Source organism: Malaya genurostris, chromosome 2 (assembly GCF_030247185.1).
Source record: "Malaya genurostris strain Urasoe2022 chromosome 2, Malgen_1.1, whole genome shotgun sequence".
Taxonomy (NCBI): Eukaryota; Metazoa; Arthropoda; class Insecta; order Diptera; family Culicidae; genus Malaya; species Malaya genurostris.
Window position 1 is genome coordinate 233,811,818 of NC_080571.1, and position 17,287 is coordinate 233,829,104.

The 17,287-nt window shown below is 35.0% G+C and overlaps 2 protein-coding genes across 4 annotated transcripts in view; both read right to left on the reverse strand.

Annotated features, from left to right (window-relative positions):
• The window catches only part of LOC131428169 (prohormone-3), a 140,639-nt gene that overhangs the window by 78,005 nt on the left and 45,347 nt on the right, over positions 1-17,287 (reverse strand). The gene's annotated exons all lie outside the window — the stretch shown is intronic.
• On the reverse strand, positions 13,252-16,921 carry LOC131429151 (uncharacterized). The gene is made up of 4 exons (XM_058593197.1): positions 16,059-16,921; positions 15,500-16,000; positions 15,127-15,434; positions 13,252-13,380 (listed from the first exon to the last, which is right to left on the reverse strand). Exons 1-4 carry the CDS (start codon positions 16,630-16,632, stop codon positions 13,252-13,254), a joined length of 1,512 nt encoding a protein of 503 aa, XP_058449180.1. The 5' UTR covers positions 16,633-16,921.

Genomic DNA, 17,287 nt, shown 5'->3' on the forward strand with positions numbered 1-17,287 from the left:
ATTTGCTTCCGCAATTCTGAGATTATTGTGTAGGGAAAATTCTAAACCTACTTGTATTGTGTAATGGGGAAAAGGAACTTATATACTAACTTACTAACTAATACAGAGAGCGAATCGATTCAATTGAAGATTGCATCGATTTTTGTCGGAATTTGCTTATAATATTATGTGACATTACATCTAATGGTTCTATATTTGTGAGTCTGTGTAACTCATTTGTGCTAAACCAGGGAGGACGCTTCAAAATCATTTTCAGAATTTTATTCTGAATCCTTTGAAGCGTTTTCTTCCTGGTGGAACAACAACTTGACCAAATTGGTACCGCATAAAACATGGCTGGTCTGAAAATTTGTTTATAAATTAACAGTTTGTTTTTTAGACAGAGCTTAGAATTTCTGTTTATAAGAGGATATATACATTTAATATATTTATTACACTTTGCCTGGATTCCTTCAATGTGATCCTTGAAAGTGAGTTTTTTGTCATACGTTAAACCTAAGTATTTAGCTTGATCAGACCATGTCAATTCCAAGCCATTCAATTTAAGAATGTGATTATTGTTTGGTTTAAGAAAAGAAGCTCTTGGCTTGTGAGGAAAGATAATTAATTGCGTTTTTGCTGCATTTGGTTTAATTTTCCATTTTGACAGATAATCACTGAAAATATTTAAACTTCTTTGTAGGCGACTGCAGATCACTTTTAGATTTCTACCTGTGGCTAACAGACTTGTGTCGTCACAGAATAGCGATTTCTGACAACCAACGGGTAGATTTGGAAGATCAGAAGTGAAAATATTATACAAGATTGGAGCTACGCTCGAACCCTGCGGAACACCGGCTCGTACGGGTAGCAATTCAGATTTACAGTTCTGATAGCTAACCTGAAGAGTACGATCAGTTAAATAATTTTGAATCATTTTGATCAAATAAATAGGAAACTGGAAATCGGACATTTTTGCTATTAAACCTTTGTGCCAAACACTGTCGAATGCTTTTTCTATGTCTAGAAGAGCAACTCCAGTGGATAACCCAGAAGATTTATTTGATTTTAGCATGTTCGTTACTCTGACAAGCTGATGAGTAGTTGAATGTTCATGACGAAATCCAAACTGCTCTGGTAAAAAAATTGAATTCTCATTTATATGAGTCATCATTCTCAACAAGATAATTTTTTCAAAAAGTTTACTGATAGAAGAAAGTAAGCTAATTGGGCGATAACTTGATGTTTCTGCTGGGTTTTTATCAGGTTTTAGGATAGGAATTACTTTAGCGTTTTTCCATCTTTTTGTGAAGTAAGCTAATGAAAAACACTTGTTGAAAATTTTAACCAGGACTCTCAAGGCAACATCGGGAAGATTTTTAATAAGAATATTAAAAATTCCATCATTACCAGGAGCCTTCATGTTTTTGAGTTTCCTAATAATTGATTTAATTTCATCAAAATTCGTCTCAATAATGTCATCGTGTGATAACACTTGGGTTGAAATATGATCATATTTCAGTGAGACTTCATTTTCAATAGGACTCACAACGTTTAAATTAAAATTGTGAACACTCTCGAACTGCTGAGCAAGTTTTTGAGCTTTTTCACCATTTGTAAGAAGTATTTGATTTCCTTCCTTGAGAGCAGGAATTGGTTTCTGAGGTTTCTTAAGAACCTTAGAAAGTTTCCAGAAAGGTTTAGAATATGGTTTAATTTGTTCAACTTCTTTAGCAAAATTTTCATTTCGCGAAAGAGTAAATCTATGTTTAATTTCTTTTTGTAAATCCTTAACTATGTTTTTCATAGCAGGATCACGAGAACGTTGATATTGTCGTCGACGAACATTCTTCAACCGAATGAGCAGTTGAAGATTGTTATCGATGATAGGAGAATTTAATTTAGTTTGAGCTTTGGGAACTGAAAGATTTCTAGCTTCGATAATATAATGATTCAAATTATCAATTGCTGTGTCGATGTCCGCAGAATTTTCTAAAATAGTTTCATGATCCACATGATTTTCAATGTGAGATCTGTAATCCAACCAATTAGCTCTATGATAGTTGAAAATAGAACTAATTGGATTAATTATAGCTTCGTTGGAAAGTCTGAATGTTACTGGAAGATGATCTGAGTCAAAGTCAGCATGAGTAATCGGTTCACTACAAATGTGACTTTGATCTGTTAGAACCAGATCAATTGTAGACGGGTTTTTCACGGAAGAGAAACAAGTAGGATTACTGGGATGAAGAACTGTGAAGTAACCAGCTGAGAGTTGATTATGAAGTATTTTACCATTACTGTTATTTTGCCTACAATTCCACTGGACATGCTTAGCATTTAAGTCCCCTATTACGAAAAATTTCGATCGATATCTTGTAAGTTTTTGCAAATCGCCTTTAAAGAAATTTAATTGTTCGCCGGTGCATTGGAATGGCAAATATGCTCCAGCGATGAAATAAATTCCATGAATGGTTTCAACTTCGATTCCCAAGCTTTCAATAACTTTAGTATTGAAAGAAGGTAAAATTCGATGTTTAATTTGCCGTTGGACAAAAATGGCAACTCCACCACCCATTCCAGTAAACCTGTCAAATCGATGAACCACATAATGTGGATTACTTTTCAATTTTACATTTGGTTTAAGAAAAGTTTCTGTCACAATGGCAATATGAATTTTGTGAACTTTGAGAAAATTATAAAATTCATCTTCACTCGATTTCAAAGATCGAGCATTCCAATTTAAAATATTCAAATAATTATTTAACATCACTGTTAAATTTTAAATTCATTATAATATTATTTGCAAATTTCCATCCGATTTGAAATGCTTCAAAAAGTGATGAAGTTGAATTCATTTGGATGATCATTTGAAAAAGTTGATCTTGTAGGTAGATCATTTTATTTTCAGTTATATCGCCTAAATCGACTTCATTTAAAGAAGCGAATGGCATTGAAGGAATATTTGTAGGTAGACTGCCATTAGAAGAAGATGATTTGGCCGGTCTACCTATTAATAAATTGTTTTCGTTAGAAGAAGAACTGCAAGGCGGTCCTGTGTTTTGATTATTTACATTAGAAGAAATAGGTGATAGATTTCTACCTAATATACCAGCATAACTGACATTAGAAGAAGATGATGACGAGGTCGATCTACCTGTCAATAAATTGTTTTCGTTAGAAGACGAATTGGCAGGCGTACCTGTTTTTTGTTTCGAAGAAATCAGTGCCGAATTAGGCGTGGCATTTGTAACGGTTTTCTGATTTTCAGGTATGTTCTGTAAATTTAAGGTCGTTGATTTGACTTGTTGTCGAAGCGAACGAGCGTTTAAAATTTTTTCCCTGACAGGACATTTCAAATAATTGGATTTATGATTTCCATTGCAATTTGAACATGAAAATTTATCAGAGGTTTCATTCGTTGGACAATCGTCTTTCGAATGCGATTTACCACAATTCAAACACCGTATATCCATATGACAATTTTTGGTTCCATGACCGAAGCCTTGGCAACGACGACATTGCGTTAAGTTTGCAATACGATTATGCCGTTTATAATGTTCCCAATGAATTTTAATGTGGGAAATGAAACGTACCTTTTCTAAAGTTTTCAAATTGTTTACATCACTTCGATTGAAGTGTATTAGGTAAAGTTCATGGGAAATTCCAGAGCGTGGTTTAGAAGTACCATTCGCTCTTTTTTTCATAAGTATTACTTGGGAAGGGGCAAAACCAAGCAATTCTTTTAGTTCATTTTTAATTTCATCAATACTTTGATCATTTGATAATCCTTTCAAGACAGCCTTGAAGGGTCTGTCTGATTTTATATCATATGAATAAAATTTATGAAGTTTCTCGGACAAATATCGAATAAGACGTTCGTAATCTTCCAATCCATCCACCAAGACTCGACATTCTCCTCTTCGTCCGATTTGAAATGAGACTTTTACTTCCGGGAGAAAAGTAGAAAGCTCAGTACGGAATGCTTTGAAGTCGGAAATCATCACCGTCACTGGTGGCATAGATTGATGTTTCTTCCCAGAACGACAAGCGTCCATTTTGGGAATTTTTGAAGAATTTTCTTCTATGTCGCTACAATCGGATTCAGGAAGAATCTCGTAAATATTGTTAGACGGCATAGAATCAACGGAAAGGAAATCCGTCCGTTGTCTTTTATTTTTACATTCAGATTCTATAAGATCGTGAATGTTATTAGAAAAATGTTGAATAACGGATTGTGATTTATTCCGTATTGAATTATTTTTAGCCTTAGGCTTGTTGCCTTTCCGGTTGGACGCAGGCATTTTTGAAATTAATGAAATTTTAAATTAAATTAACTAGGCTAAATTAGTCTTCGATTAGACTCCTAGCTAGCCTTAAAAAAGGCTGATTAATTTCTTAGTCACTCTAATATCACTCTTTGTATCACTTAGTCACTCTAATATCACTCTTTGTATCACTTAGTTAGTGATTCAGGTAGCCTTGAAAAAGACTGAAGCCTTGAATCAATGAAACTCTAGGTAGCCAGAAAAAAATTCCAGGAGCCAAGAGCTATACGCGTGCGGTGCGAACGACTGTTCAACACCGACTGTTTTTACTGCCTCCTTGTTCGCGCTACTGCACCACAAAAAAAAGTAGCTCGTGGCGGTAGAAACATGTACTTTGCCGTTGTAGAAAAATGTACATGAGTGCGATAGAAAATGTACTTTACGGTAGGCGCTGCACATTGCCTATTTCGTTCATTATTTTGAAGATGACTTTCACGTATTCGCGCGTGTGACTAGTCAATGAATGCTTTAAGGGCTTGTTGGTTGGACAAGTAAACTGAACTCGGCTATACCGGTTACCGTTTTCCTATTCGGAAAGCCTAAAAAGTAATGGTTACAAAAGATTTCAAATGAAACTAAGGGCATATTCAGGAGAGTTCTAGTTCTAGATGCATAATTTATGTCAGTTTTAAAATTTAAATCTAGAAATTATAACAAAATAAACTGGCAGCCCCATCAGCGTTTTATCTGTGTTTCAAATATAGAAAAAATAGAACGGCAATGTATACCAGTTTTAAATTTGACAGTAGAACTGGTCGAATAAATAAAACTAAAACGAATTGCTGGGGATACGTTTGTTTCAGTTTCATTTACATTATAGACCACCCATATGAATCTTGCAGCTGCTGAATTAGCTCTAACATCGATATCTTTGAGGTGGTTAGATCGCTTCTCGCAGTCTTCGAATCAAATAGAAGGGCCCTTCGTTCGGAAATAATAATTTAATCGTTCTCCGGTGTGAAATAATTTTAACCGTTATATAGGGTAACAAAGGTATTTTGGCCACTTCATATATTTTGGCCCACCTAACAAACTTTATCGATTTTATCGAATTTAATTGATGTGAAGTAACTCATGTTACATAAATTTGAAGGTAAACACATTAAATTACCTATTGCGAAAGGGTTTTTCAAAGATATTACAACATTTGATGGATATTTATTCAAAGTGGGCCAAAATAAAATCAATCCTAAAGTGGGCCAAAATACCTCTGTTACCCTAAATGAAGATAAAAAAATAACAATTTTTTTGGAATTTAGATCAAATCAAAGTTTTTAGATTGAGTGAAAAAATTCCATTTTCCGCATTTCGAAATGTTTTGATTGAATGTAAAAATTGTGATTCTGCACTTCGAACGAGTGATGTTTTTTTGTATGGAAAGCTCGAACTTCATCGAAATACACAATAGGAATGATTATTTGTTTATTTGATCGATTACGCAGAGAACAGGATTCAGCATATTATGAAGTAATACGATAGTCTATGATTTTTTCATCCAGTTTAGATATATTTAAGTAGTATTATATTTTATATCACAGTGCAGTGTCATCATTCCTGTTCTATAATTGAGGAATTGTTACTGATAAAAGATCATTGTTTAGTTTTACAACTAAAATATTCTCAAGCATAGAATCAGAAAGATTTGTTCTGTGTTCGGAAAGAACTAGTGCTAACGCACTAAACGCTCGTTCCACTGATACCTGTGTGGACGGCACAGACAAAACGCATAATGCAACATTTGCTAAATCCGGCTGAGACGATATACGATTAACCCAGTACTTCCAAACATCAAAGCTATAACTTTGATGCGGTTCTAAATCCAGTGCGTTAAGTTGCTGGTGTAATGTTACGGAACTGCAATTAGTATTGGGTAATCCTCCCCCTAGCATTTCGGTAAGGAATGTGTCGAACTCATCACTTTCGATTGTTTCCGTTGATTTACTTTCATTTTTCATTTCAATTTTTCGAATTTTGGAGAGACGGTCATTTGTAGCTATTAGAAATTGCTGTGGATGGAAGTAAAAAACATTAGTCAGAATCAAATTATATATATATATATATATATATATATATATATATATATATATATATATATATATATATATATATATATATATATATATATATATATATATATATATATATATATATATATATATATATATATATATATATATATATATATATATATATATATATATATATATATATATATATATATATATATATATATATATATATATATATATATATATATATATATATATATATAAATTATGCCGTGTACTATCGCGGTTTGAATAAAAAAAACTTTATTTCACTTAATTTTCGGTTACATGGATTCGCTTACGTATCTCACTCAAGACTGCCTAAAAATTCCTATCGCTAAACCTTTTGTTAATTTGGATTTGACAATTCAGCAAAGTTCGATATCGTCGATCGGCCACGTTGTCTTCGATGTCGTGTGGTTGGCGGCTGGAACGGTTGCTATGCCGGGTTTACCCCGTGTCAGCATTTTCCTTGCTGCGTTGGTCGGCGGACTCTCGGCTGTCGCTATGTTGAACTATGGGTTCTTTACTGTTGACGTTGCTGTTCCGGATCCGGTATTTCGTGACACCTCCCCTCTAAGAGCGTCGATCGTCCTCGGTCGACTGTTTGGAAGCTGTATTGTTGGAAGCTTTTTGAAATGTATCGTCTTCGGTTCGGTTTTTTCGATTCTGATCTCCGAAATTTCGGGATCCGCAGATTTTCTTGTGGTGTGTTTATCTTCAGTGAGTTTCCTGTTCTTCGTGGTAGCGATTACCAGGATGAGAAGGCTAATGATTACTATGGTGACGATTGTACTTCCGACGATGGTGGTTTTTCTGTGTTGGTAAGATTTTAGGTTGATCTCTTCTAGGAGTTCCAGATTTTGTATACTGAGGTCTTCACTTTTCTCTTGTATGTTATTGGTTGTTTCTGGGTGTTTGTTGTAAGTTGGCAACAGGTATTCTTCTTTTGCTGAGAATTCGTCTTCTTTGTGGAAAGTATAGTTTAGTACGTTTATGGTGCAGTTCTCTGTCTCGATGACGGTCGGTTCCGTTATGACTGTGGAGTCGCCGCAGGAGCTAGACACTTTTAGATGAATGTTTGTATCGATGAATATGACGCCTCTTCTGATTTCTTTTATTTTAGTCGTTTGATCTGTTTTTTTTATAGGACATCTTGGTTTCTGGTGTGTTAGAATTCTATAGATGCATTCGTCTTCCAGCGGTGTTGAATTGTCGCAAATTTTACATTTTTGTAGTTGTGGCAATATGTGGTTCTGTCTTTTAGCTGCAAATTGGATTTTTGTGCTGATTCTTGTTTGATTTATGCTGGTAGCCTGTAGTTCTAGTAGCTCGTAGGGGTTGCTGTCCAGTATTGGTATCTTTATCAGAATAACGATGTTGTCCTTGATGATTGTTGAACTTGCTGAACTGAATTGAAAAATCTCGTCTATGAATTTAAGGTTCATGTCCTGCTGTACTAGTCTATGGAAGATGTATTCTTTCTCTTCTAACGATAGTATATTTTTATTCAATAGATCTTGTTTAGAAAATTCAACTTGTTCTTCTATGTCTTCTAGTGTATGGATGAGAGAATCTATGCTGAATATTAAGTTAATGTGTTCTGTAATAGTATCTTCTCTAAGTGTGTTGTTTATTAATGTTATTTGAGAACTAATTTTCCTAATGACATTTGTGACATTATTTATTCTGTTTTGGAAACTAGTATTGATATTGATTTGTTTCATTTGGTTATTTACAATTTTGTTTTCATGATCCTGTAACATTTCTAGGCTTAGTTGTATGGTTTTTAAATCTTCTTCGTCGGGATTACCTGCTATGTATTTAACCATTGTTCCTAATGCGTTGATTAATCCGCGTTTCTGTCTGTGGGGCTTAAGGCTTTTAAGTTTCTCTCTAGCAATTTTAATTTTTCTTGAAAGTGTTTCGTGTAAGTGATCTCTAGTTTTGAGGGATAGGGTTATTTTCTCAATATGGTTGATGTTTAGTTCGATGTTGCCTAGATCGATTTTTTTAACGATTCGTTCGTATCCTAATCTAATTCTAACTGTGTCAAGTTTAAAGGCTATAAGTCCATTGTTATTTATCACATCTTTGTAGATTGTAGACGATACGTAGTGAGTCAAGAAAATTCTGAAATTAGAGTAGTAGTGTGAGGTTACTTTTTCAGTCGGTTCTTGTGGATTTTTATATTGTTTGTGTCTCTGAAAGTGAGTAGATTGTCGGTCTTTGTTTTTACTAATTTGAATGGGTCTTTGTCCTTTGTCTGTCTCTGTGATATTCTAACGTATTTTGTTTCGTCAGGTTTAAGTTCGAGTGGTGTTTGCTTATTTTCGTGTTTCTTTTCATGTCTTTGTTTGTTTTGTTGTAGTTGCGTTTTGACTGCTGATTGAATATTGTCTGCTGCCTCTTGTAATTCTTCTACGTTCGTGGAGTTTGAAACGTTGAAGATGATTTCTCTAGGCTTCCTTTTTGTAGCTGAATGTATAGTGTTATTGTAAATGTCGGTTAAAAGATTCATTACTTCAATAATTGGTTTGTTTGGAAATTTATGCTTTAATGTTCGATATAACTCAATTATTGTAGAATGAAATCTCTCGATTATTCCGTTTGATTGAGAGTTACTGGCATGGTGGATGGAAATGCCAAGATCGTTCAGAAACCCTGTAAAGTCTATGGATATGCATGCTGGTTCCTGGTCGCTGACGATAGTTAGTGGTCTGCCAAATATTCTGATATGTTCACTAAGTGCTCTTTTTAAGTCAACTATTGTTCTAGTTTCTAAAGGAATTATGTTAGCGAATTTTGAGAAGGAGTCCACTATCGTCAACCACTTTAGTCCTTTCATGAAAAAAACATCTATGTGAACTCGTTCGAAGGGTTTCTCCCCGAAAATGCTTTTCTGTATTAATTGTGGCGGGTTTCTATCGTATTTGCTTTTCTTGCAAACGCCGCAACTATCTATTAGGGCTCTAACCTTTCGATCGAGTTGGGGAAAATAATACCTTTGTAGTATTTGGGCTTTGTTTTCTTTTATGCCCCGATGTGCGTATTCATGTGTAACTCTTACTAGTTTATCCTGCTCTGCTTCCAGCCTGACGTCCTCCAGTAAAATTTCTGAAATTAGAACTTTGTAGATGTAATTAGATTCGAAATGTTTCTTGTAAGTTTCCTGAACCAGTTGTCTCAATCCTATGGGTACGCGTAGGCAATTTATTCCTCTGGGGTTGAGATATCTTTTGAATAATTGTACTATATCTATTTCGGTGTAATTTGGTTTGAGGATTGTGATACGTCGACGATTCTGAAATATTTGCTCTGACACTTCGGAATCAATGTTTGAAATTTTCAGGATGAGTTGCGTCTTGAATGTGTTAATTGGTTTTTCTGTACACCAAATGTAGTAATCATCACTAGAGTCGGCGGAATGTATGGTTGTTCCTTCACTCTCTGTTTCTTCATTACTGGTCTCGTGTTGAGGGTTCGCGTTAATCTCGTTTGTCTTTATTCTTGAAAGTGCATCCGCGACGACATTGTTTTTGCCTGGTTTATAAATTAACTCCTAGTCGTATCCTTCAAGTTCTAGTTTACCTCTAAAAATGCGTTTGTTTGTGTTTGAAAGAGAGTAAGTTAGCGGTTGGTGATCTGTAATTAGTTTGAATTTCCTCCCCCAGAGATAGTGTTCGAAATGTTTAACGGCCCAATACATTGCCAGGAACTCTTTTTCAGTTGTTGAATAGTTTTCTTCTGACCTGTTTAGAGTTCTTGACGCATAAGCTACTGGACGATCTTTTCCGATAGGTCCTTGAGAAAGTACGGCTCCTATCGCAAAGTCACTAGCGTCAGTAGTTAAGTTAAATTCTTTAGAGAAGTCCGGATGAATCAACACTGGATCTCTCATTAAGATTTGCTTATATTTTTCGAAGCAGAGTTCTGTTTCTGGCCCAATGATAAAATCCTGGTCTTTACGTAGTAAGGTAGTAAGCGGTTTCATTAGTTTAGCAAAATCTTTAATAAATCTCCTATAATATCCCAAAATTCCGAGAAATTGTCTCACTTCTTTTTCTGTTTTCGGTAGTGGCCAATTTTTAATTGTCTCGATTTTGTCCTGATTCGGTCTTACGCCATCTTCCGAAACTGTATGTCCTAGAAATTGGACCTCTTTGCGGAAAAATTCGCATTTATCAAGCTGTATTTTTAGATTAGCATCTTTTAATTTTCTCAAAATTTTGTCCAGGTCGATTTTATGTTGTTCTAGAGAGGGTGAAAATACAATGATGTCGTCCATATATACCAGACAACATTTCCCAATTTCTTCTCTCAATATGCAGTCCATTACGCGTTGAAAAGTCGCAGGGGCGTTTTTCAACCCGAATGGCATACGCGTAAACTCGTATTTACCAGAGTTTACTGAAAATGCCGTTTTTTCAATGTCTTCGTCATCGAGCTGAATTTGGTGAAAGCCTGATGCGAGATCTATAGTAGAAAAATAATTTGTTCTTCCCAGCTTATCTAATATATCGGTAATCTCCGGTATAGGATATCTATCACTGATTGTTTTTTCGTTCAGTTTACGATAGTCTATTACCAGTCGAAATTTTTTTTGTCCTGAAGAGTCTGCTTTCTTGGGTACTACCCAAACTGGTGACGTATATGGAGAGATAGATTCTCTTACAATACCGTCTTTCAAAAGTTTATCTACTTGATGTCTCACTATTTCTTCAAAAGCTTTGGGGTATCTGTAGGATTTGGTATGGATCGGTATGTTGTCGGTGGTTCTAATTTTGTGTTTTATTTTGTGGGTAAAAGTGAGGTTGTCGTCGTTGCAGTACAAAACTTCCTTGTTTTTATCAATTGCTTCTTTCAGAGCAATCTTTTCTATTTCGTTTAGGTGTTCGTCCCTTATTTCGTACTTGGTCGTCGTATGTTTTAGGGGGATTTTCTCAATTTCGTAGTAGTCCTTCCCTAGTTCGAGCTCATTAGAATTTATTTCGACAGATCTTTCATCGGTGTTTTTCTTAATTGCCAAAATTGCCTTTCCGTTCATTTCTTCGTATAGTCCTGGTAGTATTGAAAAATGTTTGAGAACGATTTCCTGATCGATTATGAATGAACCATTTCGTCTCACGGGTATCTGGATGAATTGAAATTTGTGTTCAGTTAAGTTCAATTTTTGTTCTCCTGGGAACATTTTTTTCATTTTAATTAATTTCTTTCCTATTTTCAAGGTATTGGTGGATGTATTAAGTGTCGCTTTAATTTCGCGTAGAGACTCGTAACCAATAAGGCCATCAAAAAATTTATGGAAGTTGAAAACGTAAAATTTTAATTTTTTTCTGATTTGGAAAATATCTATTGAGGCTGATTTGTTAATCTTATATTCGCCCTTGATATTTGTTACTGTAGAAGGTGGTTCATCTTTACAATCTTCAATGTTGACGTGAGCCTGAGAGATATAATTTTTGTTCGCTCCTGTGTCGACTAAAAACTTTAACTCTCCTTTAGAGGTCATGATTGAAATATATGGTATGAAGCTATTCTGGCTCATCATCTGTTTTGATTTCTTTCTTGGGCAAGCTGAAAATTTATCTCTTCTGAAATTAAATATTCGTCGTCTTCGGAATCGAGCGTAGTGTCTCTTGTGTTTTTGTTCTGACATTCTTGTTCTGGTTCGTCATCGGAGTCGAGTTCCGTGTCTATTTGTTTTTGTCCGTGGTTGTTAATATGCATTTTGGAAACATGAGTCCGCATAGATATGTCCTCGTCATTTTGTGAACGGTTTTTAAATTTACCTGATGGGGTCTTATCGTGCTGACGTGGGTTAGAATTCCCTGTATTTAGTTTTGTGTATTTATTTTGTCCGCTATTCTGTTGAGTGGAATAAGGTGTCGGATTATGTGCTTTTTTGTCGAGTCTAAATCTATATGCCGCATTAGAGTACTGTTGCGTAATTTCGAAAGCATGTTCTAATGTTTCAGGTCTGCAACTTCTCACGTGCATTGATATTTCTTCGTTCAACCCGTCAATGAACCGTGTTAGTGTTATGAGGTTTATGAAAGAATTGATTGCTTTTGTGGATGATTTGTAGTCGTCCATATTGGCGGCTGCTGATTTAATAGCAGTATCTATTGCTCGGATTTTATTATAATATTCAGACAAATTTTTCTTGCCCTGCTTGACATAAAAGAGTGACTGGATATAACTTGTTATATCGCGACGGTCACCGTACGCAGTTAGCAGCGCTTCTCTAATTTCCTCCCACGTTGTGGGGTTACCGGAAGCTATCAAGATTTCTCTTGCTTCTCCCGTGATTTTATTTTTTACACTACGGACTATTTGTCCATAACATATATCATTTTTGTATTGTTCAAAAAGTTGTAGTGTTTGTTCGGTGTCTTGCACCCAGGCTAAGACTTCCTTCTTATTACCGCTAAAATTTGGAATATCCCTGATCGGGTCAGGTGTAGTGTAGCTAAAGAATGGGTCATTCTCTTTGCTCTTTAAAGAACTTATCGTTTGAATTAGTTGAGCTTGGTTTTCGGTCAGTCGCTTGACTTGTTCGACCAGCTCTTGCGTGTCAATTGGTTCCACCATAATTCTATTTGCGTCGAACCTTGCACTAGTTTTTGGAATTTTTAATTTTCGAATATCACGGTCTTTAATTGCTAGTGATATGTTCTGCAGTTTATTTTGTGAATTTTTACACTTCTAGTCACACAGAGTTCAGCTACTAATGATATACCCTCACTATTTGCCTACTACCTCGTTTCTAGTTTTCACTGTTTTTAAGCCACTCTTAGGCACTCGTTTTCACTTCTTAATAATAATAATAAGGTGAAGGTTACTTACAAGATGATTCTTTTCATCAGGGAGTCTGCTCTTTGAGTGTGTAGCGATTATGGGATGGTTCCAGGTGGCGGGCTCGATCCTTTCCGATATCTCAAATTCCGGATGTCCTCTCCGAAATAGCTAACGCTGGAATGTCGGTGTCCTCCGTGTTCCCCGTTGGACGTCGAATCGTACCACTTTTTTCACGATAAAAGATGTTCTTGAATATTCACTTCACTAACACTTTTTGTTTCGTTTTTTACCACTTGGCTTACAGACTGCGCCAATTATGCCGTGTACTATCGCGGTTTGAATAAAAAAAACTTTATTTCACTTAATTTTCGGTTACATGGATTCGCTTACGTATCTCACTCAAGACTGCCTAAAAATTCCTATCGCTAAACCTTTTGTTAATTTGGATTTGACAATTCAGCAAAGTTCGATATCGTCGATCGGCCACGTTGTCTTCGATGTCGTGTGGTTGGCGGCTGGAACGGTTGCTATGCCGGGTTTACCCCGTGTCAGCATTTTCCTTGCTGCGTTGGTCGGCGGACTCTCGGCTGTCGCTATGTTGAACTATGGGTTCTTTACTGTTGACGTTGCTGTTCCGGATCCGGTATTTCGTAACATATATATATATATATATATATATATATATATATATATATATATATATATATATATATATATATATATATATATATATATATATATATATATATATATATATATATATATATATATATATATATATATATATATATATATATATATATATATATATATATATATATATATATATAAAGGGTGATTTTTTAAGAGCTTGAGAACTTTTTTAAACAATAAAACGCATAAAATTTGCAAAATCTCATCGGTTCTTTATTTTAAACGTTAGATTGGTACATGACATTTACTTTTTGAAGATAATTTCATTTAAATGTTGACCGCGGCTGCGTCTTAGGTGGTCCATTCGGAAAGTCCAATTTTGGGCAACGTTTTCGAGCATTTCGGCCGGAATAGCCCGAATTTCTTCGGAAATGTTGTCTTCCAAAGCTGGAATAGTTACTGGCTTATTTCTGTAGACTTTAGACTTGACGTAGCCCCACAAAAAATAGTCTAAAGGCGTCAAATCGCATGATCTTGGTGGCCAACTTACCGGTCCATTTCTTGAGATGAATTGTTCTCCGAAGTTTTCCCTCAAAATGGCCATAGAATCGCGAGCTGTGTGGCATGTAGCGCCATCTTGTTGAAACCACATGTCAACCAAGTTCAGTTCTTCCATTTTTGGCAACAAAAAGTTTGTTAGCATCGAACGATAGCGATCGCCATTCACTGTAACGTTGCGTCCAACAGCATCTTTGAAAAAATACGGTCCAATGATTCCACCAGCGTACAAACCACACCAAACAGTGCATTTTTCGGGATGCATGGGCAGTTCTTGAACTGCTTCTGGTTGCTCTTCACTCCAAATGCGGCAATTTTGCTTATTTACGTAGCCATTCAACCAGAAATGAGCCTCATCGCTGAACAAAATTTGTCGATAAAAAAGCGGATTTTCCGAATGGACCACCTAAGACGCAGCCGCGGTCAACATTTAAATGAAATTATCTTCAAAAAGTAAATGTCATGTACCAATCTAACGTTTAAAATAAAGAACCGATGAGATTTTGCAAATTTTATGCGTTTTATTGTTTAAAAAAGTTCTCAAGCTCTTAAAAAATCACCCTTTATATAGATATATATATATATATATATATATATATATATATATATATATATATATATATATATATATATATATATATATATATATATATATATATATATATATATATATATATATATATATATATATATATATATATATATATATATATATATATATATATATATATATATATATATATATATATATATATATATATATATATATATATTGTTACCCTTGTCTCTAGTTTATCCTCCACAGTCAGAATATTTGAATTCAAATAATTTAATCTGGGATCCAACAACATACATGCTTTGAAAACCATACTAGTTTTCAAACCACTTAATCTGACGGTTAAAGCAGATACTAATTTTGTTGTTAATGCATTGGACGCTATCTTTTTAACTTCCATAATGGCCTTCAGCCACTGAATATAGAAGCAAGATAAGCTGACATGCTTCGACTGCATTTCTTTAGTGCACCTAAAAATGGGTTCGAATGCCTCAACATAATGACATATGAATTCCCAATGTGAATCAAGATCTATAAGTTTCAAGAATTCAGTAATATAAGGTAGTCAATTACTCATTACATTCAATATAACTCACCAAGTACGTTGTATGAACTTCCCATTTCCCTATAAAAAAGCTCATGTGTCTTGAAATGTTCAAGCATAATGTAAACTCCTCCCCATCTGGTCCGAGAGAATAGTGGTGGCAATGGAGTTTTATGTATTTCGAAGGAGCTTTTATATATTATTTGCCGGCAAGTTACGGCTACTTTAGCAATTTCACGTATGCTAGAATCGTACGTTTTAACAACGTCGTGCACTGCCAACTGCATTGTATGCACTGCACAACGTACCAAACTAATTTCTTTCTCGTACTCTAACATAGACTGATCAGATAATACATCATCTGCATCTGCTTCTTCATCTATGAACGCAACCGCATCTTTCTGCATCTCCCGAACAGCGGCAATCATATTAGCACCGTTGTCACAAATAACACTAAATAGTTGTTCTTGTGCGACTCCGTACATCTTCAGTACATCATCGATTTTTGACTTTAGGAATTTACCAGTCTGGCGACATTTAACTTCCATCATTGCTACAAAACAAATCATTTATATGCTTATACTACTTTGGCCAAATCAAAAAAACCTTACCTAGGGTTCTAATAATCACAGTATCATCTTTATTATATTGCGCATTTATGCCCACTACATGACGGCCATATCGGGACGCAGAGTCGACTTTAATGCATATTAATCGACCTTGCATTTCAGCTGCAATTTTTTCCCTAATATTTACTGCGCATTGTTCAATATGGCGGGAGATATTGTCTCGATTGATTTTAAATTTAAGTGCTTCGCAAATTGGATCTAGCAGTTCTCGAAAACCTTCCCATTCAACGGCGCATAGGGGCAAGTGATGAAGTGATACCATTTTTACCAAAGATTCAACCACAGCTTGTCTGTCGAGTGCTATTGATGTTTTAAGAATTTTCCTTTTCTGTTCTGGTGCATATCCTTGCTTCAGTAGTCCGTATTCCAGAGCCTTTTCCGGATGCACATTTCGTAAATGCTTAACAAAATTTCCGGGATCATAACTACTTTTTAATTTTTTGTACGTACAGTTTCGAGTTGAATCGATGTTACAAATTATAAAATCACCTTCACACTTATAACAATCATTGGCTATGTCCCGATAAAAACGCTTTATTTTCAATGAATCAGTCATTTTTCACGATCACGAATCGATTTGGAAAAAATAGGATTTCAGGAACAACAACATTCACTGTTAATGAAGGGAAAAAATTGACAAGTCGACGTAACCATTTCATAAGGTCACAAAAGTAAATTGTTTCTCTTCGTTTACTTTTTCATCTGCTAAAATCTAATCAGTACGTTTCAACGCAGCAAAGCATTGAATTCTTCATTTAAAAAGGGTCTTGAAAACAAATAATTCATTACACCATTCGGGTAGATTATCAAGCATATCAAACGATCTACTATTTAAATAAAATATAATCTGGTCTTGAGAAATACAAAAAAATCGTCAACACATAATGTTTATATATTAAATAATAATCATTTGTTAACGTTCAACGTAAACACGTGCGCTACCATTTTGAGCGAACAATGTAAAGTACAGCGGTAGAATACTTTTTTTCGACGGCGGTAGAAAGCTATATTACATTTTTAAAAGCGGCGGTAGCTTAGAGCAAATGTATCGCCCAGCCTACTGTAGAGTGCTGTAAACCTAAGAAAGAGTAGAATGAAGCAAAACAAAATATATTTTTACCTTCACCGTTCTCATCGTCGCTGGTACACTCTCTAGAGTAAATGTATCTACCAGCAGTTGTAGCAGGCGGTAGCACTTTGAGTGTGTAGAA